Source organism: Gopherus flavomarginatus, chromosome 6 (assembly GCF_025201925.1).
Source record: "Gopherus flavomarginatus isolate rGopFla2 chromosome 6, rGopFla2.mat.asm, whole genome shotgun sequence".
Taxonomy (NCBI): Eukaryota; Metazoa; Chordata; order Testudines; family Testudinidae; genus Gopherus; species Gopherus flavomarginatus.
Genome location: NC_066622.1, coordinates 91337148 through 91364193, shown reverse-complemented (window position 1 = coordinate 91364193; position 27046 = coordinate 91337148). Strand labels below are relative to the sequence as shown.

Here is a 27046-nt window from a genome sequence, read left to right as displayed (position 1 = left end):
TTGATTTTCCCTAATGTTTGGAATGGACCTGAAATGAAAATGGCTGTACTCAACATTAACAAAATGCCCTGTCATACTGATACGTAATTGAAAATGCTGAGACAATGATAACTGATATCTGCACATTCAGAGAATAATGTTAGTTTACTGTTGCTGTAGGAATCAACACAGGAAAAACACACATCATTCCTGTAGGGTCTACAAAAAGAGTAGTTATTTGGTGTTTGGTTAAATTTCTTGGTGAAGAAATGGCAATTAAATAACAAGTCAAACTAGTTAGGATCCAGAGGATTTTATCCCCCAGTTTATAACATTGTTGAAGTAGGTCAAAGTGGGAGATTAGATCCAGACAATGCCTCTTTAATAAGGTAAGTTGTGTCATGTTAAAACTCTCTTCTCAATAACCTGTGACCACAAACAGAAAAGAGGCTCCAGACAAACCAATGATAACAGAATGGCTTCAGTAGCCAGCCCATGGCAACACCATAAGCTTCAAATGTAACAAATTGTGTGGTCCTGGGAGAAAAGAAGAAATTAACAGCACTTAAATCACCCAAACACTCCTTGGGCAACCAAAGTCACCCAGGGAATTGAAAGATCAGGTGGCCAAACATAACCTCCAGAAAACCCCATCGAAGTCCTCAGACTGTTGCTGAAGAAAGTTAGGAAGAGAAAACCAGCTGAGCAGACTGGGGAAAGGGAAAGCGAGGGGGAGAAAAGGACCACTAATGGAGAGCTAGGCAATCGTCTGAGAAAGGAAATAGTCACAGAGCTATTAAGATATGCCAACCCCAAGAATAGCACTGCCACTTGGCATTTCAGGGGCACCAAGGATTCTAAATAAATCAACAAGTCTACAGATCCTGGTTAATCTTAACTTAAGAGTACAAAAATGCAGTTAATAAAATTGATCCAGTGGACACAAAAAAGAAATAAAGAACCCTGGAGGTTGCAAGGTTAAATCTGTGTACGGGTCTTGAATGCTGTGTGAACTCAGCAGCCATTGGGTTCAGTGGGAATTTCCTCAGTATCTTGCAGGATTGGGCCCTTGCTGTGTGACTTTGGTCAAGTTAACTGTCCATTTTGTGCCTTTAGAATCCCAATTTTAAAAAGGAGTAAAAGATACTAAACATTAGAAATTGTAGGTCAGTTCCCTAGATATGACCAAAAAAGGCCTAACCTTCGAAGTAGTTCCATATAGCGATCACTAGAGTACTGTACATCAGCCTGCATCTATTGTTATTTATAAGGCAGTGGTGCTCAAAATGTGCTAGAAGCTGTAGAAACGCATATCAGGAGACAGTCCTCTTCCCAAAGAGCCATCTTTCTTTTATCAAACTCCTCAGAGCACCACAAACAAGCCAGGGTAATCACCCTTATCCACTGAAGAGTAGATGCATTGATAAGGCCAGCTAAAACAGTGTAATAAGAGATCACCTAGATCCCCAAGAGAGGACAAAATAAGGAGAGCTGGGACAGAGGTGGCAGCTGAGTATCAAAGGGAAAATGAAGTGATGTGGATGGGATGCTCACACAAGGTTAACCAAGATCAAGATGGTGATTGATAAGAATGAGAGAGACAGGAAGCCATGGGGAAGACAGAGAAAAAAACCCTATACTGAATGGGAGACATTTAGCTGATCAGAAAATGAGCACAGTGAATAAAGCAAGAAGATTCAGAAGTCAAAAGAATGTGATAAAGGACGAACAAGAGAATTGATGTCAGTTCTAAAGTCATCAAGAACTGGAAGTTCAGATGTCCCGATAACCAAAATCAACTCATAATATTCACTGAGAGAAATCATAGCTGTTCTCCAGTTATTGGTAAGTGAAAGCATACGACCATGCCCTGGCCCTGCTCTCACCAGGACACAGAGGCCAGGTGGAGCTGGGCACCACAGCAGTGCTCCATGCCACCCTGGCACTACTCAGATTCTGAGAACTCTGCATCCTCACCAAGGCAGTTGCTCCATTCTTCTTTCCAAACCCATTGTGATGTGCTGAGGATGTTCAGAACTACCACATGTGGCAGTAAGAGAGCTCTCATGGAATCATGGCCACTCATTGGCCCAATGCAAATTAAAAGATAGGTCAGTAAAGGGCAAGGCGAGTGATTCACCACCATGCTACGCCAGCTTTAAGCCAGTGTAACTCCATGGTAATCAGACCCAAAGTGTTCACAAGAAAAGATTGTCAGAGAATTGACAGAAAATCAGAGGGGGAGAGGAAATTTGATATTGCCCCTTATAGTCCATCAACAGAGGGAAGGGCTGCTGAAAGATGAGCCTCACTTAAAGTAGTGGTCAATGCTCCTGGATTTTTAAAGGAACAGCAAGGATATTTTCCACATAAATATGTATTAACCTCAGGAATGTATTATCTACAGGCAGTGGAGTTTTATTATCTAAACTCAATTCAGCTTCCACATCACTATTTTGGAGTTCAAAGCCAAAGAGCCAAAATAATGGGCACCGGTTGCAGTAGAAACAGAACCTGATGACTCCTCCAAACAACGTCACTGGATGCAGACTTTAGGGGGCTCACAGTATGGCAACCTGAGTCGCAATTTTTGGCATGATAAAAAGCCAAATGCCGTGCATACAACCTTAATAACAGGTATGGGCCCAGATCCCACAGCTTTGTCCTGAAACACGTAAGAGATCCTAACTGATCTATTAGGCCAAGAAGGACAAAAGTCAATAAAGCCTCCCCTGAGTCAGCAGTCAAACCATCCCATCCCCACTCCCCAAAAATCTAAACACCCTGCAAGCTCCAATCAGCAACAGCAGAAGAGGTGAGAAAACAGGTCATTTCTCAACTAAAGACAGGCAGTGCCACAGTACTGTAGAACCCTAACCAATGGTGCCCTCGAGAACTAAATTCAGTCATTTCCCCCCTCAGTCTCGTCTCTCAATTTCAGCTCCGACTCCTTTATCTTTTATTTCTTTTTCCAAAGACACACTTAGAGATGAACCCATTCATAACTGCCTATCCACAGACAGTTTGTGGCAGCATAATTGACAATGAGTCTGCTGCAAAAATGAAAATGCTGTTTTAATAACCTGAGCCTAAAATACATTCTGTTGTATGCCTCAAAGGGTTTCAATAAAAAGTCAACCTGTACAGACATATTTTCTTGGCTTAAACAACAATCCAAAGCATATAAATGTAGTCCAACTATAATGACATATTTATAGGCCAATAAAGCTTACATTGCAGCTTTCATACTTCACTTAAAGGAACTCTGTAAGAAGCAGTGTTACATAAAATAATTTGAATTTTTTTTAACTATAGCCCAAGGAATACAAATTTGTAACTTACCCATGTTTAACTGATAGTGTTTACACTGCTTAATTGCTAAAAAAAAAAAATATGTAAAATGAAGTGACTCCTCATCTGGCTATTTCCAACTGATTTACCAAATATGGGTATTGAAGTCCATTTATTACAAATAACCCCAAGCTCCTAAATAATTCTAAAGACAAAAATAAATAACTAGAAGCCATAGTGAATGATTTTGTCAGGCCAATTCTTCTGGAAAAATAGGTTCTCATGTTTATTATGAATAATACATTACTCAACTATTCTATTTTTATATACTGCATTGTTGTTATTCTCTATTTGTATCAACCTTTGAAATAAATAGTCAGAAAAATATAAATAGACTTAAGACATTAATTACTCACATTTGATGCTAACATATTTGTAAAAAAGAGAGAGAATGTATAAAATACACACCCTGAAAGGCAGGGATATAATTTTTGGAATCATATTTCAGGCTGAAAACTTAACCTCAGAAATATGAGATTTTTATATATTTAATGCACTTCCTAAGGAAAAGACCTACATAATTTAAAAGGGATGAAAACAATAAGTTTGTATAGAAATGTAATCTGTTTCTACAGAAATTACCTTTAAAACCTATTGAATTTAATGGAAAATTATACAGGTTTTTTGAGCCATCCTTTAGAATTCCTTAGCAGGGATATAATTTTCTATTAAATTTTAGAGGAAGGTCAAATATGTCCTATAGGAAAGTAATAATTTTTATTCAACTACATAGGACTTTTTCATAAAGGAAATACGCATTTCCACAAGGAAAATGGTTTCAGGCAATCACATTGTTTATCTAGGTACTGCCAACAAAAGAATCAGAAATTTGCTAGCCTACAACCAGCGTCAAATATTGGTATTGCTAGCAGAGCTCATGAATCATTGTCCTGACTAGTTCAGGCAAGGGTTTGTTTCTAAGAACTAGACTACAGACTATGTCCCCTAAAAAACAGTCTAACACTAGGAAACTGACCATCAGTTCGCTCCACATCATCTATAGAAAAGTTTTATAACACTGTTTTAAGACAAGAAAAACCTTGCCCACAGTGATTTGAAAGACCATGCTTGGAACCCTACTAACCATGATTACAACTAGCAAATTCCTAACCACAGTGTTCACTGTTTTGTTGGCATGATGCGGTGTTGGAAGAGTTCTATGGGCGTGTACTGTACGCTCACTAAAGGTGCTATTTTGACAAAACAGAAGTTACAGCACAGGCAGGTCAACAGCTCAAGGTTCCCTACTCTAAGTGGACTTATCTGCATTACAAATTTTATTGTGTTGACCTGACCTATGATTGCGATGAGTATATTTAGATGACATAATGCTCTCCATGAATGACCAGTCAGTGCAGGTGAGAGCAAATTTTGTCCAGCATCCTTTCAACTAATACTGATTAAATCCTGATCCCAGGTCAAACCAAATGGCGGGGTTAGGTCCCTGGTACCGCCAAACATAGCTGTTTCCTTAGCAAGAAAACCATAGTTCCCCCACATTATTTACTGAACAGGAAAACTACAGTAGAACCTCAGAGTTATGAACACTAGAGTTACGAACTGACTGGTCAACCACACACCTCATTTGGAACTGGAAGTATGCAATCAGGCAGCAGCAGAGACAAGGAAAGGAAAGGAAAGGAAGAAAGACAGTACAGTACTGTGTTAAACAAACTACTGAAAAATAAAGTGAAAATTAATTTTTTTTGGGTCACGCTACAGAAACTGTTTCTGTGCTTGTTTCATTTAAATTAAGAGGTTAAAAGCAGCATTCTTCTTTTGCATAGTAAAGTTTCAAAGCTGTATTAAGCCAATGTTCAGTTGTAAACTTTAGAAAGAACCACCATGTTTTGTTCAGAGTTACGAACAACCTTCATTCCTGAGGTGTTCGTAACTCTGAGGTTCTACTGTACATTATTTAATCAATTTAATGTTAAAATTACATTTAAATAAACCAGGCAGTAACAGGTTTTCTCATCTAACTTTCAGCAGTTGGACCCATTCTCAAAAGCAACATGCCCAATGGCTAAATGTTTTCTTGTGCCTGTGGGTTTCAAACAATCATAACCAGTTGCAGAGAGAAACTTTAAAAAAAAATTGAGTCAACTCTTTTTTTTGTATAGGCAGTGGCAAAGCAGCCTGATTCATGAACTAAAAGAAAGCCACATGCAATGCTCTCATTGTTGGGTTTTCACAATTACATTGTTATAGTTCAGATACCGTATGCATTTTTAGTGTAACCCCTCTTTTTTAAGGTTTAACATGCAGCTCTGAACTGTGCGTGCTAGGTTTCAAGATAATTTTCTTTGGCTCTTGAGTCAATAATACTGGTCTTATAAACTCTGCACAAAAGATTTGTTTGTTTATTTGTCAAAAACAACAAGAGAACATTAAAACCCAAAATCTCTGCCTGAGAAGCATTCAGATTCTTTTGATACACCAAACAGATGCAAGGAAATGTACAAGGAAAAGGCCAATGTAATATGAGATTGTCTAATTACTGCATCTAGTTATAAAGAAGAAGAAACCACTAACAAAAGTTTTGCAAGTGTTTTACTGTAGATATTGATTAAAAATATCAACTTTCAATCATTATGAAACATCATCCTGACTAGCTGATGAAGTAAAGTAAGACTGACGAGACTGACCTCACCATTTGCTTATATGGGAAATCAGAGATTCAACGCTATTGTAAGGTAAGTTCTACAAGGCAGATCCTCAGCTAGTGTAGGTAGACATAGCTCCATTGCAGTCCAGGGAACTATGCTGCTTACACAACTGAGAACTTGGCCCATCCCCATTATCTTCAATTCATGAAGATGAGAAAAAAATTCTGCACATGGAATTGGCAGAGTATCAGCCTTAACTTTTGATTTCTTACCTTTCATCCATTTATGTGCTAATCTTGAAGCTATCTAAACTTAGCTTTAAAAAAAAAAAAGTACTACAGGAAATAAATTTCACTGAAACACATGTTGAAATATATTTTCCTGTCAGCAAATGTGCATGCCAATCTCCCAGTAAAGCTAATGGGGGGTAGACATGTTTACCAACAGAAGACCAGCTGCCTCAGACATCATCCTACAGCCCTTGCATAAGAATGTGTCCCATTAAAGGAAATAGGAGTTGTATGTGCACAGCTTCTACAAAGTTGGTGGTTTTAGACCCAAATTCTGTACCCACTTAGGCCCCAATTCTGCAAGGTGATACATGTGGGCAGATCCTGAATCCACATCCCATTGACGTACTGAAGTCAAAGGAGAGCCAGGCAGTGCAGGAGACCATCCATGTGAACCAACTTGTAGGACTGAGACCTTATGTGCATATGAGGAGCAAGAAGCATCCCCAAAACTGTAAATGTGATTGCAGAGATCCAAATCATTAGCCCGTGCAGCAGAAAAGCTGTCCACATGAGTTCCCGTGTCTCTCCATTTTTGCAGAGAGGGAAAAGTGAGAAAGAAAAGATCAAATGCACCATGAAACCAAGTGACGGTACAAATGGGTGTAAGTACGATTATTTAAAACATAGGCTGAATGTTACGATAAACTTTAAACTAAAATGTATTAGACTGTGGAACAGTGTCCCAAAGGGAGTTGTGAAACTCTCATTACTTAAGACAATTAACACTGTATTGGACAAAGACTGGAGAAGCACTAGTGATAGGCAACAACCCTACGTTGGCAAGAACATAGGCAGTATGATCTAACAGGTCTTTGACCTCTCTCTTTCATCTATGATTCTAATTGCATAGAGAGAAGGCATCAGATTCAATCCCATATGATGTGTAGCATATACTTGACCCCAATGCCTACATAGTTTCTGTGGGAAGCCCTTGTAAATTACCTTTGCTTGCAGCTTCAGGATTTGAGCCTTAGTGCTTACAGTCTCAGAGTCAATGACAGTTTTGTCTGAATAAGCACTGCAGGATTGGGCTTGTTCCCCTTAGAAATACAGTCACAGGTAGGCAAACAGCAATTTTAGAAAAGGAAACAATATTTACCAAGATCAGCCTTTTCCTTTAGAATGTCTTTGAAGTTCAGGCCACTGTTGAGTGTGGACTGCCTGTATCTCATCAAGGCTTCCTTCTGCCCATTCTTGCCCAGTTCCATGGGTATGACTGGGTCAGCCCGGAGACCACACTTCCACTTGGAGAAGTCTGAATGTGCCCATTTTGCCAAGTCTTCAAGCTTCACAGTCACCTTCTCTGAAACGGCAATAACTTCATCCTGCAAGATGTAGTCAAACGAGAACAGAGCGTGTCATGTGTGGCTTATGATGAACGATAAGTCTGTAGCACTGCCTCTTTGACATGTTATTGGAAAAGTTTATCTTGCTCTTGGCAGATTACTTTTTCTGTGATACAGAATATCCAATAACTCAGGCAATTTGCATGCCATTTTAGTGTCACTGTTAGTTGTTTATTTGAAGCAAATATTTATGTGATAAAAAATATCCAAGAACATCAAGGCAGTAGTCCTAAAATGCATTTTAAATGTGGATTGCCAAAGTGCATTCTGTATATCCCAAAGGCTTGGATGAAAGCTTGCTTTTTAGGTGCAATTAGCTGCGAATGTAAAAACTCATGGCTGGATGACTAATGGTTATAGCTAGTCCTCAAATAAATGGTCTAAGTAAATCTTAGATTCTTGGAACTCTGACTCACCAGAAAATTCCTGTGTTTATGGTACATTTTCCCTTGGCTTATACACAAATATTGAATTTAACTTTTGTCCTAAAAATTAAATAAAACTGTGATGTAATCCCAAAAGAAATACTGCATAAATGTTCTGCGTTTCCCACAAAAAGAAACTCACATATTCTCATGTTTCTTAAAACTTTTTCAAGAACAGAAAATAACTAATTTCCCCTCCTCTTAAGCATACATTCTATGAAAAAGCAATTTAACCTTAGTCTAGCCTGCTGAACATATACTTGAATTAAACATCTCTAATTGCTACATTTTTATCTTTCCAGGAAACAATCAACTCTTCTCAGTCATGATGAATAAGCAGAATGTTTTATAGCTGCCTACTGTAAGCAGGCTTAAGAAGGCTTCAGCAAAAGAAAAACCTAACCCCCAACTCCTACCAAGATAGACTTGAGATCTTTAAGTTAAATATTTGAAACAGTTGATGTTTTAACTTGAACTGACTTACACCACACATTTCTAGATAAAACATGGGTAGCACAGTCACTTAGAAAGAATTATGGTTAATATTTTTATTCTCCAAAATAAACACAACTATTTAGGAATGGAGAAAAAAGAGAGAGAGAGAGAGAGAGAGAGAGAGAGAGATTCCTGCAGTTATTAAACAAATAGAAATGCATGGTTGGTTCTGTATTTTTTGCTTAACACATTCCTCAGGAAATAAAATACTGCTCAATAGTCAAAAAAATAAGAAGGGAGGGGAGTGGGTGGGAAGTGTGGGTAAGTTTTGTGATAAGTTACACGCAACATGAAACCTCCACAGCGGCTTTGGTAAAATGTAGATCTGATATTCCACTCTTCCTTGTATAACACAAAGATGTTTTATAAGCAGTCATCTTCTATTACTTTTAGTGCAATAACAAATATTTACTAAAAAATGAACCTCATACTTCTATGCTACGTAAATGTTAGCAATGGAATCTTTTCCTTTATCACTGTGCTGAATATGAACTTCCATTGAACAACAAACAATCAAGACAATGTTTTAACTTTCTGCTTATGACAAATGTTATTACTTTGTAAACAATGCTGCATACTACACCGTACATTTTCAATGGATGGTTTCACCCAATTTCATTACACCATCCACTTGAAATAAAAGATCTGTAGTTGCTATGCATTTTATAGCTATTACATGGTGATTATTAAATGTCAGAGTGAAAAAATTGAGTCTGCATGAAGACAGACAACAGCTTCTGGATGGGGTCTTCTGTATAGGATGTTGAATGGAATCATTAAGTATCACAATTTCTAATACTGAGTACTTAGAAACATTCTATTTAGCAGCATCTTTCATAGAAATCTGACTTCCAGATTAGATATGTTTTTGGTTAAAGTGTTATTTTCAAAATAACTTTTATGGCCAAATGATTATGATTTCAATTACCAGTTTCTTCATATCCTTTCCAAGAATTGGTATGACTAACTTTGGCTGGCAAACAAAGTCAGCCAAGCAAACAATCTATTAACTAAAAGAAAAGTACAATCACTGTTACATCTTCAATGAATAAACCTGTTTGAGACTACAACCTTCACACACACAGTACATACAGAAACCATAAATCCAAGAATATTGGTTGATAAACAACCCATGTGTTTTACTAACAATTCAGCAGCAAACCCACTTTGCAATATAGTTGTATGCCAGGATTTAGCTGGAAATTTGATAAGGAAGCAGAAAAATATGGAATATGTAAGAATCAGGAAACACAAAAGAGCACAAATTACGCCTTCACATTTAAAGTTGTGTGTGACAGCAAAATGATCACACACGAGCAACCAGGGGCGGCTCTATGTATTTTGCCATCCCAAGCACAGCAGTCAGGCGGCTTTTGGTGGCGCGCCTGCAGGAGGTCCACTGGTAACGTGGATTCGGTGGCATGCCTGCGGGAGGTCCGCCGGTCTCGTGCCTTTGGCATATCCGCCGCCGAATAGCCACCAAAACTGTGGCACCAGCGGACCTCCCAAAGGCATGCTGCCAAAGGCTTGGTGCGCTGGTGCCTGGAGTCACCCCTGCCAGCAACCATGACCACCAAAGTATTTTATACTTAGTTTAGCCTACATCAGTGTGAATGGCTAGGAAAAGGATCTTTGAAAAAATTGTCATGTGATCATATTAGCAATTTGCAAAATGAGTATTATGACCACAAATATTGTTGTGGCAGCTAATGTAATACAAAAGGTACGCACAGAAAGGCACTTTGAATCAGATTAGCACATAAAACCAAGTATATGAATACAAACCATAACAAAAATTTAGCCAGTTACTGTGGTAACAGATGCAATGAAGGATGTCTCATTTTCCAAACATTTTATAGATGGGTGAGGAGGAGAAATAGATCAAAATGCAACTAAATACATTGGGTGGAATTTTCAAAATTACCTAAATGACTTATGAACAAAAATCTCTTTGAAAGTCAGGGGCACTTATGCTCCTAAATCATTTAGCTTCTTTTGCCTATAAAATGATTGTTTGCGGCATTAACTATAAAATTTAGTGTGAGATTTTCAAAAATGGTCTATGTTGGTCTAACTCTGCTCCCACCAAAGTCAATAGTAAACTGATTATGTTGGGAGTAGATTTAGACCAATGATGAATGCTTTTGGCATGAATTCAGGAAAGTTCCTTAAGTGCACATGTAATTTTAAACACTTAGGATGGGATTTTCAAAAATGACAAGGGGAGAAAGGCACAAAAGTCCCACTGAAGTACCTCCAGGAGACTACTCACATACTTAAAGGTAAGCACGTATATAAGTATCTTTTTGAATCAGGACCTACATTGTGAATGTCATAGGCCAATAGCCAAGGCCATATCATCCCACAATAGAATCAGTAGAAAGGAGACAAAGCTCCTTGTTGAGTTTCCTCCAAATACTTACTTAGGGGACTGGTATCAAAGGGATTGCATCATGCTCCTGAATTTGTTGGGAACAAGAGATGACAATGGTTCAAAATTGCAGCCAATTGCATCGCAAGGCCCTGATTCTACAATCTCTATGAAGCAGAAACGCACATTGCCTTCAAACCTCTTCTGACTTCAGTAGGAGTTTTGTCTCAGGTTAAGGATACTGGAGTCAGAATTTGCTGGGGGCCTAGAGGAAAGCATGGCAGAAGTAGGCAGAATGGGTAGAAAATGCTTCTGGTGCCCAGATGTGTCAGAACACTAGCAGCCATTGGTAACCCCATCTAACAGATGTGACGTGATTGTTCCAGGAAAAGTCTCCTGGCGCTTGCCATTGTGTATAGGATGCTAGCCTTGCCATGACTCCAACCTGCCCAAACACACCTCCTCTGACAATGCTAACGCCCTCACAACTACACTTGGGGATCTATGGATATAGCATTCTGAATACCTCTGGTGAAGGACTGCTGGAGGTGGAGGGGCTGCCCAGTGCATAGGCACTGGAGCAGCTATAATCTGTCCCGTTGTGTTATTAATACATAAATATTATCACCTGAATTCTGCAGTCTTTACTCAAGCAACATTCTCATTGAACTCATCTGAGAGTTTTGAACTATTCTGGGTGGCAGAATTTGTCCCTGCACTAATCCAAACCAATGCAGACCTCCATGTTGCTACATTATCCAACAGCACATTAAACTGGAACACAACCCTTCAAGTGGGCTCATGAACCAAAATTTATGTTCAGGCACTCCCTGTCTTAGTGCATTCTTATTCGCCAAGCAGTTAATCTTAAAGTAAACCAAGGGAAACAACATCTATATTGTTTCCTACAGCATTTCACTGACTTCATTGCAAATATTTTTATAGGGAAAAGGGCCATTTGTGGACAAATAATTATTTTGTTCAGTGCCCTCTTAGAATAAAGATATCCTGACAAGTTTTTAGCAGGGGAAATGCAGATCCATATATGGATAATTTGGTCTTCTGATACTCTCAGTGTTTGAAGCCCTTCTCTGTTTGTCAAGAAACAAACAAGCAAAAAAGATAGATAATTCTCCATTGGGACAGCAATGGGGTTACAAAGCACAGTGGTTAAAAACAAATAAGCCTTGTCTACACTACAGCTATTCCCAATTCAACTGGCAGAGCTGTGCTGGCAGTGAGTTACAGATCTGACTTTTACCACTGTAGAGAAATCCTGTTTTGTGATGGCGGCCTTCATGAACATTGCAGAGTTTTCGAGTCCGCAGCCCTACATGCTGACGCAACAGCATCACCAGAGGTGTGACCTTTCCACGTGTATCTTACTGGGGGTATTAACTTCAAAGCCTATTTGTGGCCATAAAACAAAACACAAACACCCATCTTGACCATTAAAATATAAGGATAAGGAGACAGCTGGATCCAGTTTTGGTTTTGAATCCAACACTCTTGCAAGGAAAAAACAAAACAAGATTCCTGGATTTTTTTCTCTTAAGTATTTAAAATAGCTTCTAAGACTCTGTTGTGCATTTAACCAATATTTTGCATTCTCTTGATGTATCATTTGTAGTGCCACCTTAGAAAAACAGTGCCTTGGGCAAACTTGTATTTTGGCACCCATGGCTCCCACTGCCTCCCCAGGCTCCCTTCCCCATCATCCTTGGTCCCCACTGCTTCCCCCATCGCCTTGGCCCCTGCTGCCTCCCCAGCCATCTCCTGATGGCCCCGGGCACCCGCTGCAACCCCCATTGCTCCAAGTTCCCTTCTCTGGCCTTGCAACCGAGGCCTACCCTGCTCCTTGCCTCTTGACCCTGGCACCCTCTGAACCACAGTGCCTTGCACAGTTGCCCACATTACCCACCCATAAAGCCAGCCCAGACCATTTCTCATGAGAACATTCTATGAGGAAAATAAATTTTAATTAATTTTAAACTGAAAAACACAAAACCCTCTGTCTGTATATTTGAATGATTCCTTCCCAGTTTGGGATAATCTGACAAGACACACAGTGGGTGTTCAATGAGCAACACAGTAATATTTGCACAGCTAGTTAATGGCAAAAGATACCAGGCTATTTCATACTTTAAAGCACAAACCAAGTACCTCTTTCTGTTTTGTGTAACCTCCTCTTAAATAAAAACATAATTTAGACATGCTCCCTCTTGCTGTCCTTTCTTTTTTTTTTTACTCTGTTCACTGTGATTCAAAGCCATTGAAAGTCACAAGAGTCTTTTTCATCAAGTTCAGTAGGCTCTGGATTAGTCCCTTTGCAAACTTATGTTGTTAGCCCTGACACGTGCAATGCCAGCTAAGGGCCAGACTTCGTAACTCTTACTCATGACGGTGAGCACTTATTCACTCATACAAGTAGTCTCAGTGACTTCAATCAAATGAATAAGTGCACACCAGAGTGAGTAAGAGCTACACAATTGAATGACTGGAACCACAGCTTCAGTTAGAGTGCTTAGAAATATTTATCCTGGATGAGATGGTTGAAAAAGTGCTTAAGTCTGAGTTTCTCCACAGTGGTGTTATCGATATGTTCCACTGTGGTAAATAATTCAGGTTATAGTCTGATAGAACTAACTGAATAAACTTAAGCCCTGATTCCTGCAATTAACTCCATGCAGATAGATTCCTTTACTCATGTGGAGTTACTTCAGTGGGAACCAACTCACAGTTCCATCCACACAGTGTCAATTAGTTTGAAAAATATTAAGACTCTCTCTCCTCTCAGGCAGAGTAAACTAATATTAAGGGAAGAGCAAATTTACAACCCAGATCGATGACTTGGGTACGCATATGTTTTAGTTTCCAAAAAGCACATTTGGTTCAAAAGTCAGCTTATGTGTTTGTCCCATAAACATTTTGAAAGCTGAGCCTTGTGTTTTATGTCCATTACCAATGTGGAATTTCTTCCCGAAAAGGCAGTTTGGGCCCCTGGGTAGGATACTAGCGTAGCTGACATGGGTTCTAGTCCTAGCTCTATCTTTGACAGTGCAATTGCCCAAGTTCACACTGCCTCCGTCTCTTCATCTATCAGCTAGGGATACTAATCGTGCTTATCCACCTTCGCGAAACACTGAGTTTTATGAATGAAAAGTCATATTGGTGAGAAGTGCCAGTACTTATGCTGTGCCCTGGGTGTGCCCAGTGCTGTGTGGGCCAAAACTTCACTGTATCTAACACCCAGACCCTTTAGGGGAATTTCAAATTGCAAAACAGATAATCATCAGCATAACGAGTTCTAAATACTAAAGAATCAACATTTATCCTTAAAAACAAAATAGATTTGATTAACATTTCCACAAATTGACTAGTGATTTTGGAGCTTCACATGCGGGGTGGTCAGTCTGAGACAGCTTAAAGAGGTCTGATTTTCAAAGGATGAGTGCTCATTACTTTCTAAAAACAAGAAAACCAAACCAAACAAACAAACAAAAACCAGGCTGCTTTAAGGTTTCCCAAATTGGGCATCTAAAAATGGAGGCTCCCCTAATCACGAATAACTTTTTAAAATCTCGGCCTTTGGTTTTACATGGCACCTTTCAATATTTCAGTACCCAAACCAACTACACATATTTCTGTTCTCTGGTATGACATTAAAATCCAAACTAGAAGGAACATCTTTTGCGCAAGAAAATGAAAATAAACAGGACTATTTCTTCAAAGGAGTTGATTTCAGCATGATGCAAGTAATAGTAGAGTGCCCCTTGTGACATTACAGCACCTCCAGGGCTTTTCAAGGTACCAGGCACAACCAAATTATTAATCTCCTGAGGGCATGGATTCCCTCAGAAAACCAACAAATCCTGGAATCACTAACACAGTGAAGCCTTCTTAACTATCTGTCATACATCGTTGTATCTCTCTTTCTAAAGATTCCCTGGTTATGAAGAAACACTTAAAACAAAGATGACAAATGAATAGACATGTTAAATAAATAAAAACCAGCTATGCAGTGACTGACGACTACCAAACCTTTAGAAGATTAAAGAAATCTGCTGTATACCATTTATGTCATCCATAATTATATCTCCATAGAAACATGAAAAACCACCCAAGTTGATTACAGTATAAAAATATTCAACTCATACGAGATTAACTATGCTCTGAAGAGATATATTTATGAGATCTCCGTTGCATGGTAAGACTTTAATGAAGGCAACATTTACAAAATTTTCCTGCTACAATGAAATTAGGTTTGTGATAGAAAGAGGTGAATTTCAACTCTGCTTGGGAATTAGATTTATCTCTGCTGCCCCCTTAAGAATACTGACCAGCCAATGGGAATGTTTCCCTTGCCCACACAGTTATCTAAATCTTGAAATAACTGCCTATAAAAGGAGTCACTTTTTTCTTCTATTCCAATAAAATGTGGCATCTAGTCAGCCTATAATTGCAATACATCTTACAAGACTCCAGAGTGAAGTAAAATATTTGCCACTATCAAGCTGAGGTGTGGGAAAAGGGTTAGAAAAGACACTGATACAAATTATCCTTCTTGTATTCTGTTTTTAACCCAACTGAAGGTGTCAGATGATCATTTTCAGAGGAGAAGCTCAGTAAAAAGGGATGGTACCTCTTTGAGAGCCATTATGCTAAATATGTCATTATTGTCAAAGCAACGATCACAGCCTCCTGAAAGCACAAAACCCTATATTGCCTGACTCAGCAGATGGTTGGAATGCTTACATCCAAGGAAAGAGAACAGGTAGTTAGAACAGTTTAAAGCAGATTATTTTTTTAAAAAGAAAAATTAACTCTTGGAAGGCAGATCGCCACGGGCCAGCTGGCGCAACTGTACAACTTTATTCTAAGCAGGCACACAGTGCATCACAACTTCTTGCTCGCTGCCAATAACTAGTTTTTCTTTTAAAGAAGCAAAGGCAGCTTTTAAAAAATTATGGCAACTAAGATATCTCAAAACTTTGACATGCTGAGAATGTTTTCACTCCAGTGCTTCCAGGGGTCATTTAAAGAATTCTGGAGGTCAAGAGTGATTTGAACACCTGCTCGGCTGTCTATTGAATTACTGATCTAGTAACATCAAATATATGGCCTAGAGAAACAGGAGACATACTGTAAAAACTGTTGATGATGATTATAGGAGACACTGTGTGCCATTTATCTGATCAGTATAATTTGCATGAGAAAAACATCTTCTTATTGAAACCTTTACTACAGTAGATAGCTGGGGATGCATATTTTACAACCCAGTGCATTGTTGATGAAAACACATTCACCCACAGGAGCACAAAACACAATTAGACTATTATGGACTACATTCACTAAGGATAATAGAACTGTATATTTCATTTTGCTACAAAGGGCTCTATTATCCTCTTTATTTACACCTCATGTAGTTTTGATTTTTCTGTAATTCAGATGGGAATTTGATATTGCATGACCCTCATGTAAATTATACAAAATTGTTGTTCTTGCCCCTGGAATTGGGTGCACATCTTAGACCACTTGGCAGATGTTAGGACCACAATGCATGTCCAAAAGGGGGGAGGGGGAGAAATTATCTTAAATGATCAAGTTAATTTATAAACAAATGGAAATCTCTAAATTTGTTATGCAGCTTTAACTTCAGCTACCAATGCTCAGCAGATTACTACATGTCCCTGCATATATACTCATATGAGCCCAATAACCATAGTGTCTGAGCACCTCACATATATTAATCATTAACTTATCCTTGCAACATCCCTGTGAGCTAGGGAAGTCTCATCCCCATTTTACAGAGAGGAAACTGAGGCACAGAGAAATTAAATGATTTACCGAAGGTTACACCTGAAGTCTGTGACAGAGCTGAACCCAGGTCTTCTGAGTCCCAGCCAATAGCTTTAACCATAAAACCATGCTTCCTTCAATGACCTCACTAGTATTAAAGGGGCAAGGAACATTTTTATAGCAGAAAATTATTCTTAAACAACCTCTCCAATGTAGGAAGCATGTATCTTTTTCCCCCTTCAAGTTTATTTACTGTGGCCATTGTAGGCAAATACTATTTAAGACAATAAGGCCGTAAATCAGCTAGTGGCGTTTATGGCTCTATTCCTGAAGGGTTTTGCTTTTTGGAGGGACCAAAATTAACAATCCTCATCTCAGAATATGAAGCTCCAAAGTATGTCCTCATCCCATCTACCATTAATATGCAGGGACAACAGCAGCAGAGAACACTGGGCATTGGGAAGGCCACAGAAGAGGGCAAAGCTGCCTTACAGTGGCGAAATAGATACCACATTAAATCTCTAGAGCACATGAAGGCTTGGGCTGTCATTTAACCAGTAAAATACTTTGCATTTCCACAGCATCAAGCTACAAATTAATCCTCACAGCAACTAAACGAGGTAGGTACCATTCCTCCCATTTTGCAGATGTGTTTAGTGAGACACAGAAGTTATGTGATTTGCCCAGGGTCACAAGGTAAGTCAGCAGCAGAGCCAGAGATGAACTGACTGACCAGTAGTGTGCTTTAACATGCAGAAAATGCTTTTCAATTTCACTTTCCACCTTAAATTCCTCATTCAGCACATACTACCCAAACAACCCTCCCACTGCCTCTGGCACACAGTGATTCCAGCACATGCTCATGCATTTTGAAGGGCATCTGGGCAGACTACTTTCTTGACTAAGCAACTAACTTGTCAGTCACTCAGAAGAGGCAAGTGTGCTGGGAGTGATGACACCTTATGCACCTCAAAATTACATTTATATGGCCACCATTTTTCATTCAAGCACTATATAAAGTCTAACTGTAAATACATATAGCACAAGAAATTAAGTGACACAGGAGAATTTTAAAAAGCTAGACTAAAACCTTTAATCTGTAATCCTTAGCCAATTTTAAAGGGCAAAAGATCTTATTTAATACAGGTTACTGGTGTTGCTCCCATTTCTCTAATCTGCATACTGACATGTGTTTAGTTTACATATTTGTTTGCAACTTAATTATATTCAAAAATGCAAAACCTGGGAGCATTAGGACCTATCACGTAGCTCTTAATCTACTGGGGTCCATAAACAAGGCAAAGAGACAACATGAGGGATCTGAGTAGAGTAACATAATTAAAACGATGTGGGATTCTATTCCCTTGGCATTAATACATCTTTTGTAGAATCTCCTCTTCATGATTCAGCATTTGTAAAAGGAATCACATAAAATGATAAGGAATGGAGCGTTACCGGCTCTTTGTGGGGTACTAGTAAATTTGGTCTGTGAAGGGAAGGGGGGCTTCTAGAAGGATGAGTGCAAACACTTTGATTTCTGATTTCTATAGCAACTCCTGTTTTGGGGGGTTTGTTTTTTTTGTTTTTTTTTTTTTGTTTTTTTCCTGAACAGAGGTTCAAATTGAATTTATATCTGCCAGTGCAGATAGAAGTTATGACCAAGGAGAAAATAGGTTTCACTCAAAATATTTTCTGATCAGATGGCCTATAGATCTCAGGTAGCTGTTTAAGTTTAGGCAAGTTGACAAGCATTTAATTGCTAATTTTGCCTAGGACTGTTACAGTTTGAAAAGCTTTCCTTGTAGATTACATAATTATATTTTTCTAAACAAAAAGTACATAGCATTAGCAGGTTTAAATTATGCAAGCCTATTCTTTTGTCTTTTGTTGTATTGTATTCTATTGTGCTGGTAAAACAATATGTGCTTTAATTAGCAAATATCAGTAAATAATTTACTTGCTTTTCATACAACGGAACAATGGAGCCAATTTTCACATACATCTACTGAGCATGTACAGTGGGTTTCTTGCCAGAATCTTCCATTGTTCAGTATCTGTATCAATTTGCCCATCATTCACAACCAACACTGTGCAGTGGAGAAAGAAACTAAAGTTCTTAGCTCGCCAGTGGCAGCCCCATCACAATACATCCCAAAAGAGGCTAGTTTGTTCAGACAGAATAAAATACCTTGAAAATGAAAACAAACTCTATTATGTATAACCCTGGCACCTTCACATAGAAACATGGATGACTGCCAAATATTAATGTCACTGGATAAATGCTGTAAGATACCAATGTCCTTCTGACCTTCTGACTACATTTTAGCCACAAAATAAAAAGCTCAACTTGATATGACACTATCAATCCCACATATCTCTGGTCTCTACAGGGTTAAAACAGGGTGTGAACCCACACACACCAACACAAAGAAAAATCTCTTAAATCAAATATGTATAATTGTTTTAAGATGGGAAGCATTGTTATTTTGAATATGAATGAAAGGGCCAGAATAAGCATTTCAAGAATATTACAATTATGCATTTCCCAGAACTACATCTCTGGCAACTAATGCAAATATCGCTCCCATAATAGTAGAACTTGTTCATGAATAAAAGCACATAAAGAACTTGAACCAGAACACTTTCTATATCATAGGCATATTGTTTAAATATTATTAAAAATGCAAAACCTATGTATGCTTCACTCTCCTGAGCCAATACAGTAATTATGATTAAGGGACAAGCAGCATAAAAAGAGCCAATTTATCTTACTTGTGCTTAGGAATACTATTGTGTAACTAAGCAACTACAGACAAAATATAGTCTAATTAATTCACTCCTATGCTTATTTAAAAGACACAATTAGAACATTTTTATTTTCCAGCCTGCACAGTATCTCAACATGCTTGAGGGTGTAGCATGTAAAGCCTATTATTCTCAAAAGACAAGAGTTTAATGTTTAGTGCCACTGATCAGGCTGGGAAAAGCAACTATGGAGCGCAGTGGGTGCATTTTACAGGCTGAATACACTGAGAAATGAAAGGTAAGGGGGAAAAAATCTGCTTAAGTGACCATAGACACCAGATTCCTGGCTAATGGCTAGCAATATGTGGCTCCACTGAGTAATGCCATTTCCCTCTTCTTTCTTTGCCAATGTTACTGGTAGTGAGAGAAACAAAAATATAAAGAGTGGATATGCAACTACCAAAACCATGATCTTTTATGATGAATGTCATATCTCTAACATTGCTATTACAGTGTACCTGATTTCCAGCACTGCATTGATTTGAGCAACAATATATTTCAAAATCATGCTCATAGCATCAATTGCCAAGCACCCTTTAATAATTGTACTCTGCATATTTGTTGACTTTATTGATGTGGCTAGACCTGTGTGCAAGATACCCCTTCTGAAGCCTAAGAGAGAACTCAGTTCTAATTTCAACTAAGAGAACACTGATCCCTACATATCTTGAAAGAAATCCATAAATATGCAAGCGACATAGCAGGTTTTCCAAGAAAGGTAGCAATACGTGACCATGCGTATGAGACTGCAATCAGTTGCTTAGGGCCCAGATTCTGCCACCCTTACTCACTTGAGTGGCACTTACTCATCTAAGTAATCCCATTGAAATCAAGAAGACTCTTCAAGGAGCATGTTACTGCTCAGCATCTGTAAAGGTGAAAGAATCTGACCCTCAATAAAAAAATTATAAACTTAAGAATGTAAGAACATAAGAATGACCATACTGGGTCAGACCAAAGGTCCATCTAGCCCAGTATCCTGTCTTTCCACAGTGGCCAATGCCAGACCCCCAGAGGGAATGAACAGAACAGGTATTCATCAAATGATCCATCCCCACTTAAGTGATCTACTCATTCCCACCTTCTGGCAAACAGACGCTAGGGACACCATCCCTGTCCATCCTGGCTAACAGCCACTGATGGACCTATTCTCCATGAACTTATCTAGTTCTTTTTTGAACCCTGTTATAGTCTTAGCCTTCACAACATCCTCTGGCAAGGAGTTCCACAGGTTGACTTGCGTTGTGTGGAAAAAATACTTCCTTTTGTTTGTTTTAAATCTGCTGCCTATTAAGATTTGGAAACTTGTTGCTTTCCAAAACAAGTCAGCCTTCTAATTATAAATTACACCTTTTCTTAACAGAGTAAAATTTTAAAAAATTAGTATGAAAATGCAAAATACTGTCTAATGTGTAATAACAGGGTGGTGGCACTGCTCCCCTTACTCATGTGAGCAACTCTTACTTATGCAAGCTACTTGTGTTAGTAAGGGTTACTTGCATGAGTGAAGGTAGAAGATCAGAACATCATTTGGTAAGCCAGACTGAGACAATGATCTCTAGTAAGACTAGATTTAGATAAATTCCCTTAAATTAGTTTATAACGAATGGTACCATATAAGTAGAAGTAAAATTAATAACAATGTATTCAAAAGAGTGATATTTCAGACTAAGAAAATTAATATTTTTAGCATGTACACTCCCTATCAAATACCATGCCTACATTTAATGAGCTCTGCTTTTCATATTTTTTTTAAGAATAGGCTAATTAATGCTGACAGGTTTAAAAACATGAAAATACAAGTTGTTAACAAGCATTCTACTCTAGAATATCCTCCCCAAAAGGGTCAATAGTTTTACAGGGCCAAATTGTCCCTGCTGTGGCTTCTGTTGGAGAGGGTTAAATGAGCAGAAAATCTTCAGAAACCTTTAGCTACAATTCTGTTGGGTTTGTGGGGTGTGATTAAGCCAATGTGGCATCATCCCCAGTTTCACCAGACCCATGTGAGCACCACCCATTTGGAGCTACATGGTGCTGGGGTGTGTGTAAACTGAGCTTCGGAGCGCTTGAGTCAGGGCTGTAGATTTGGTGGCAGGAAGGGTTTGGAGGGGGTAGAGTCAAGGATGCTTTCATGGCATCAGTTCTCTGCAAATCCATTGGGAACCTTCCCTCCCCTGCCCCATCAAATTACATTGATCCAGCCTGCACTGTTTTATACAAACCCCCACTTGACACACTCAACTGTCCTTGAGGCCCCAATCCAGCAAAGCGCTTAAGCTCATGCTGAGCTATCATCATTTGAAGCCAGTTGGACTAATCACAAGGACTAGTCCTGTGCTCAGTTAAGCGTGTGCGTAAGCGCTTTGCTGGATGGGGTGTAGAGAAGTTGGCTGTGAGGCATTTCCAGAACTTCTGGCAACATGACTCCCTATGGGGTTATCAAAAAGTAGTGTTGTGAATGCCCCCAAAACCTGAAAGCTTTCCCCCATGTGCAGAGCTGGAGGACACCACCTTATACTATGACAGAAGGCAAACCTCACCCATCCTGCCCAGCTGATGAGAGAAAATAGTGGTGTGGTACTTTCACACAATGTCAGCCCTCCCACTGCTCTCACTGACATACATCAAGAGTGCACAGAGAGAACATCAGCATAAGCCTGACCTACAAGCTCTGTTCTGCTCTCATTTCCATGTCTCTAAATGGGGTTTCATGGGTGTAGCCACAGAGGTTAATTTTATGACGTTAATACGTACACTTGCACCTAAGGAAGAGACTGATCCTGCATTTGTTACACATTCAAAATTCAATTTGTGGTCAGCTGAGTTTTGTTTGCTTGATAGTATGATGGTGCTCTACTGCCCCATCCAGCATGCTTAACTATAAGCATATGAGTAGTTCTATTGGCATCAAGAGAACTGCAAACATGCTTAAAATAGAGCGTGTGCATTAGCAAAATCCAGTTTTACCAGCACAGATGGTTAAATATAGATATGGCTGAAGGATAAACGGGATGTTAAAAGCCTTTTGTATACACCCATCTCTGATTAACTCAAATATTTGGCAATCAGATAAAATATGCCATCAGTAATTTCTGAATAACAGAATCATTACACACCCACTTCGCTATTTCCTGTATGAGTAGCCACTGACTGAATATTACAATGGTAAGAAATTGTTCATTAGTAGTGCGGACACCACATTTCTAAAAGGCTGGTGCTACTAATCCTTAACCTAGTGAGGACATCTGCTCCTGACAATAATTATACCTCTGACTGGCTTGATCAACAGTTTAAGATCAGACCAGTTGCTCTGCTAATCAACAATTTTACTCACAGCAAGTGCCTCTGTTGACCTTTGACATCACAGAAAACCTTTGATACAGCAGATTTACAATACACATAAAAGTGCAACCTCACTTTATACCAGTTTTCCTAATGCAAGATAGGGAGTTTAAATCCATACATTTTCTTAAACCAAGAAGGATGTCTTCTCTATAGTTATAAATTACCTGTATTTCAAGAATAGCATTTCCATACACAGAAGACATATAAAGGGTTACAAAACATCTTTATTCTAAACACAGCCCTGCCTGTGCTTTAGAAATAGATGTTGCTGTCATTTACAAAAAAGAATTACTACTCTGGTTTAGTGACTTAAAATAACTGTGCTATATACTAATACAGTATGCAAAATGTTTCCTTAAGTAACACATTGCCAATCAGTATGCAGCCTTTTGTCTTTTAGCTGCACATTTATGAACAGAATTTATCATTCAAAACTATTTAAATCAATGATAAAAATCATGTCAATGTATATAAACAAGTTAATGGAGTAAGTGAAAACAAAGCACATTTCTTAATGGGAGTGTTATGTTGCCCTCTCTAGGCCCTGGCTCTAAATACTAGTTTCTGTAGGCTCTCTGCCAAAGAAGTATCTCTGTGAGCTGTTGCTATTTCTTGCTGCTGCTGCTACTTTGCTAATGAATGACTAACTTAGGCCAGGGGGAAAATGACATCACTGGGGTGTAAAACAGTACTGCATTAGGAAACTTTCTACCTGCTTTACATTTGTCATAATTATTTTATACAATGCAATAACCATTTGCATAATTCCAAGGCATGCCATTATCTCAATTGAAAATTGTTTTCATATGGTTGAATAATTCAGAATGACATCAGTTAAAGCCCTAATGAAATATACAAGTATAATCATACAGCTAATTACTACCAGTGTTTGCATTTTTAAAAAATCAAATCATGCATAATATTATGAATGTACATGCAGCTGAGAATTACTGCATAGAAGGAACATTCTTACATGTAATGGTAGGATTAATTTTCTCTGATGTTCATACCACAGTAACATGAGCTGATCATTAAAGCATATTAAAATGATTTGTGTCCCATTTCCCACCCCCTCTCATCCAAATCTTTCATTTAAAACACTCTCACACACAGGAGTATGGCTTCTAAATATTCACCACCAGCAATTTTAGAGCATCCATCCTTCACTGTCATCTTTTTTTATCCTTAAGAAGAGGGTCTTCAATTTAAATTGTGAACACAGAAATTAAAATAGGTAAGTGGTAAACTGAGAAGAGGATTAAAAGAAATGTTTCAAATACATTTTCAAAAGAAGTTACCACAAAATATCTAATAAAATTCAGAATGATTTCCTGTCTGGTTTAGCAGAATGTCTATTACACTTGTAGTCTTTTCTGGATATTTAATCCTTGCCTTTTCCAGATCACAGCCCATGCTGAAGTAATAAATTTGAAAAGCAAATAATAAGTAGTAGTGAGGGGGAGGGGAAGACAGACAGCTGCACAGGAAAGTTGGACAGGGGGAGGGGGCAGAGGCACTTTCAGTAGAAGAGAGGTCAACCTGTTAATGTTTTTCAATACCCTCTCCATGCTCCAAAATGTCTTAATTATTGACATCAGAAAAGATGGGCAATTTAAAAAAAAAGTAAGACAGCAGAACTACATATTTATCTCAGAAGAAGCAATTTATAAGGGAATGTTTGAAAGGTTACAGTAATTAAGTAGCATGTAATAGGAATGGGTAACTCGATACTTCGAGGTGGAGGGGAGAGCTTGAGAAAAACTACAATTAACTCCATCAGACTATAGACTGTTGAAGGAATTGGCAGCTCAGATTGTACAGGGGCTTATAGTGGAAATAAGGAAGGCTTCCCGTCATTTCCCCTCATGCTTGCACTTTAGGCAGCTGAAATATTATTGCAGCCACATCTGGCTATTTCTGAGCGCTTTTGAACTGGCCATCTCTCCGCATAAACAGCGCCGTTTGAACACCACACTGAAATAGTTCCTCAATAACACAGTGCAGTCAGCTGACTAGAGTAGCCAGCAAAATTGCGGTCATACATGAAATTACAGAGCTAGAATAATACACTCTAAACGCAATCGCAATCTGGGCTCCAGACCTTGGCTTTGCACTTCTGGGGTACTTCTAATCAAACTTTCCAGGATGAAATTGACAATGGGTTCTCCCTATTAGAAGTAATTCAGGGGGACTGTAAAACGAAACAGCTTGACTTCAGCATTAGTCTTTAACTCATTCCCTTCCACGCACCCGCCAGTCTTTCTGGAAAATGTCCACTTTTTTCATAGTAATTTTAAACTAGAACATCCAGTGAAATGCACCAGAAAAGAGAGATCGTTGTTAATGCTTAACGTGTTTGTGCTGGTTACATGACTGCTTTGAAATACGCCCAGGCATATCTGCAAGTTATTTGAATGTATTATTCCAGTACCTGTCATTTATCACTTTATTCAACACGTCTTTGCCAGCTCAATAGCTTTTGATCTCACTCAGCCTCCATTTCGTAATTTCCGCCCTCTTAAACATATCAAATACTGAAAAAATGTTAACAATATCTAAATCCACCAAATCCCCCACTCCTCAACCAGCCCCTGAAATCAGGGGCAGGAGACACAAAACACCAAAGCATGTGACGTTCACACAGCAGCAGCAAGAAGTGGAAACAAATCATTTAAAAAATCCTTAAATCCCCCTCCCCAAGTTATTTGATTGTGGCTTTTTTAAGAGCATTGCCCCCCCCCCGGGTGGAGCTGCCATCGAAACTCTTACGATGACAAACAGCTCAAGTCCCTGTTTGTGGCACTACCCCTTTAAAAGAGCCTTACGTTGCCTGCAGAAGGGAACATTTCAATCCTGTCCTTTAATAAACATTACGGGAGGAGGGGGAGGAAAATCTGTACAGATACACACAGACGCGCGCACACACAGACAGACAGAGTGAGATATGTTTACCACCTCGCCATGGTCACTATTTCTGCCCTGGGGAGTATCTTCTGGGAGGAAATAAAGTTTGGAGCTGGATAAAAGTTGCCGGGTAGTCCTCTCTTCCCACAACAGCTGGAGCTCCGCTATGCAAATCGGATCCTCTGGCTTACATCTTACAAAGAAAAAGTCGCCAAGGGACAAAATTCTTGGTCTGCCTTCAAGGTGGAACTGAAAAGCCTTGTAGAAAATGTAAGGACCGTGCAAACCACACGGAGAGCCGACCCACTGCAGGGAATTAAAAAAAATCAAGTCAATAAAATAAATAGAACCATCATAATAAATGAGAGACAATCGTATAGAGATCACACACACACGTACACATACACAGAGGTTTAAGGTGGGAATACCATTATCTAAAATAAGGAGTCTGACAGTACCCAGCAAAGAATCCCCCCACGGGAAAAATAATCATCATCACTGTGATAATAATAATCTGTGCCTATGTATGATCAGTGAAGGAATTTTAAAAGGGGGGATGTCATTTGGGGGTGCAGAGGGGGAAAGTTTGCTGGAAAGTTTGTGGGCGGGTGCCGGGGGCTGGGGGGTCGGGGCTGGGGGGGTCAGGGCAGAGAAGCGGAGGAGAGACGAATACCTGGACTGAGTTGGGCTCCATCTCGACGTTCTGAATTGATTGAACTCAACATTCTCTCCAAACTTGTTGGCTTGAATGGATTGCATCAGGTCCTGGCAGGGTAAAGCTCTCTCCTCCAGCAGCCAGCCCGAACCCTCAATATAAAACCTGAACCTCGCCTTCCCAGCTCACCCAAAATGACCAGAAAAGCAGCCCAATATTTCTCCTATCCTCCGATTTCCCAGAGGTGTGGAAACGGCGAGTTTTTTCACCCAATTGCTGCCTGATCAAATTGGCAACATGGGACGGGGCTGAGTCAAAGCATAGGACAAGGGCGGATGGATCAAGGCAAAATTGAGATCTAAAACCTGAAAAAAATATTGCAAAGCTGGAGCCTGTGTGGGGACTTGAATTTATTCCTGCAAAGCCCCAATGGTGATGGATAGGGTCATCGTTTCATTTTTGATAGGCAGAAAAGCTGTCCTGTTGAGCTGCGGATCTGACAGGACCTACTTGTATATGTCTAATATAAAGAACATTTCCTGCAGAGATTCTGGGGCGCAGCTCGTCTTTCTAATTCTGTTTAGTAGATTTGCCTTTATTAGACATGTAGATTTGTTTGATAGTTAAATTACGCTCTCTCACTGCCATATTTTCAAGGAACTTAATCTG

General features: G+C 39.1%; 1 protein-coding gene across 2 annotated transcripts in view; it reads right to left on the bottom strand.

Annotated features, from left to right (window-relative positions):
• Positions 1–26551, bottom strand: part of ARID5B (AT-rich interaction domain 5B) — a 146126-nt gene extending 119575 nt beyond the window's left edge. Inside the window, exons 1-3 of one of the 2 annotated variants that reach the window (XM_050958290.1) lie at positions 26396–26551; positions 25774–26028; positions 7332–7557 (exon numbers count right to left, since the gene is read on the bottom strand). In XM_050958290.1, the coding sequence (XP_050814247.1) occupies positions 7332–7557; positions 25774–26028; positions 26396–26416 (502 nt within the window). In that variant the 5' untranslated portion in view covers positions 26417–26551. The remainder of the gene's footprint in view (positions 1–7331; positions 7558–25773; positions 26029–26395) is intronic. The other variant, XM_050958289.1, reaches the window with a different exon arrangement.
• Positions 26552–27046: the final 495 nt, after the last annotated feature.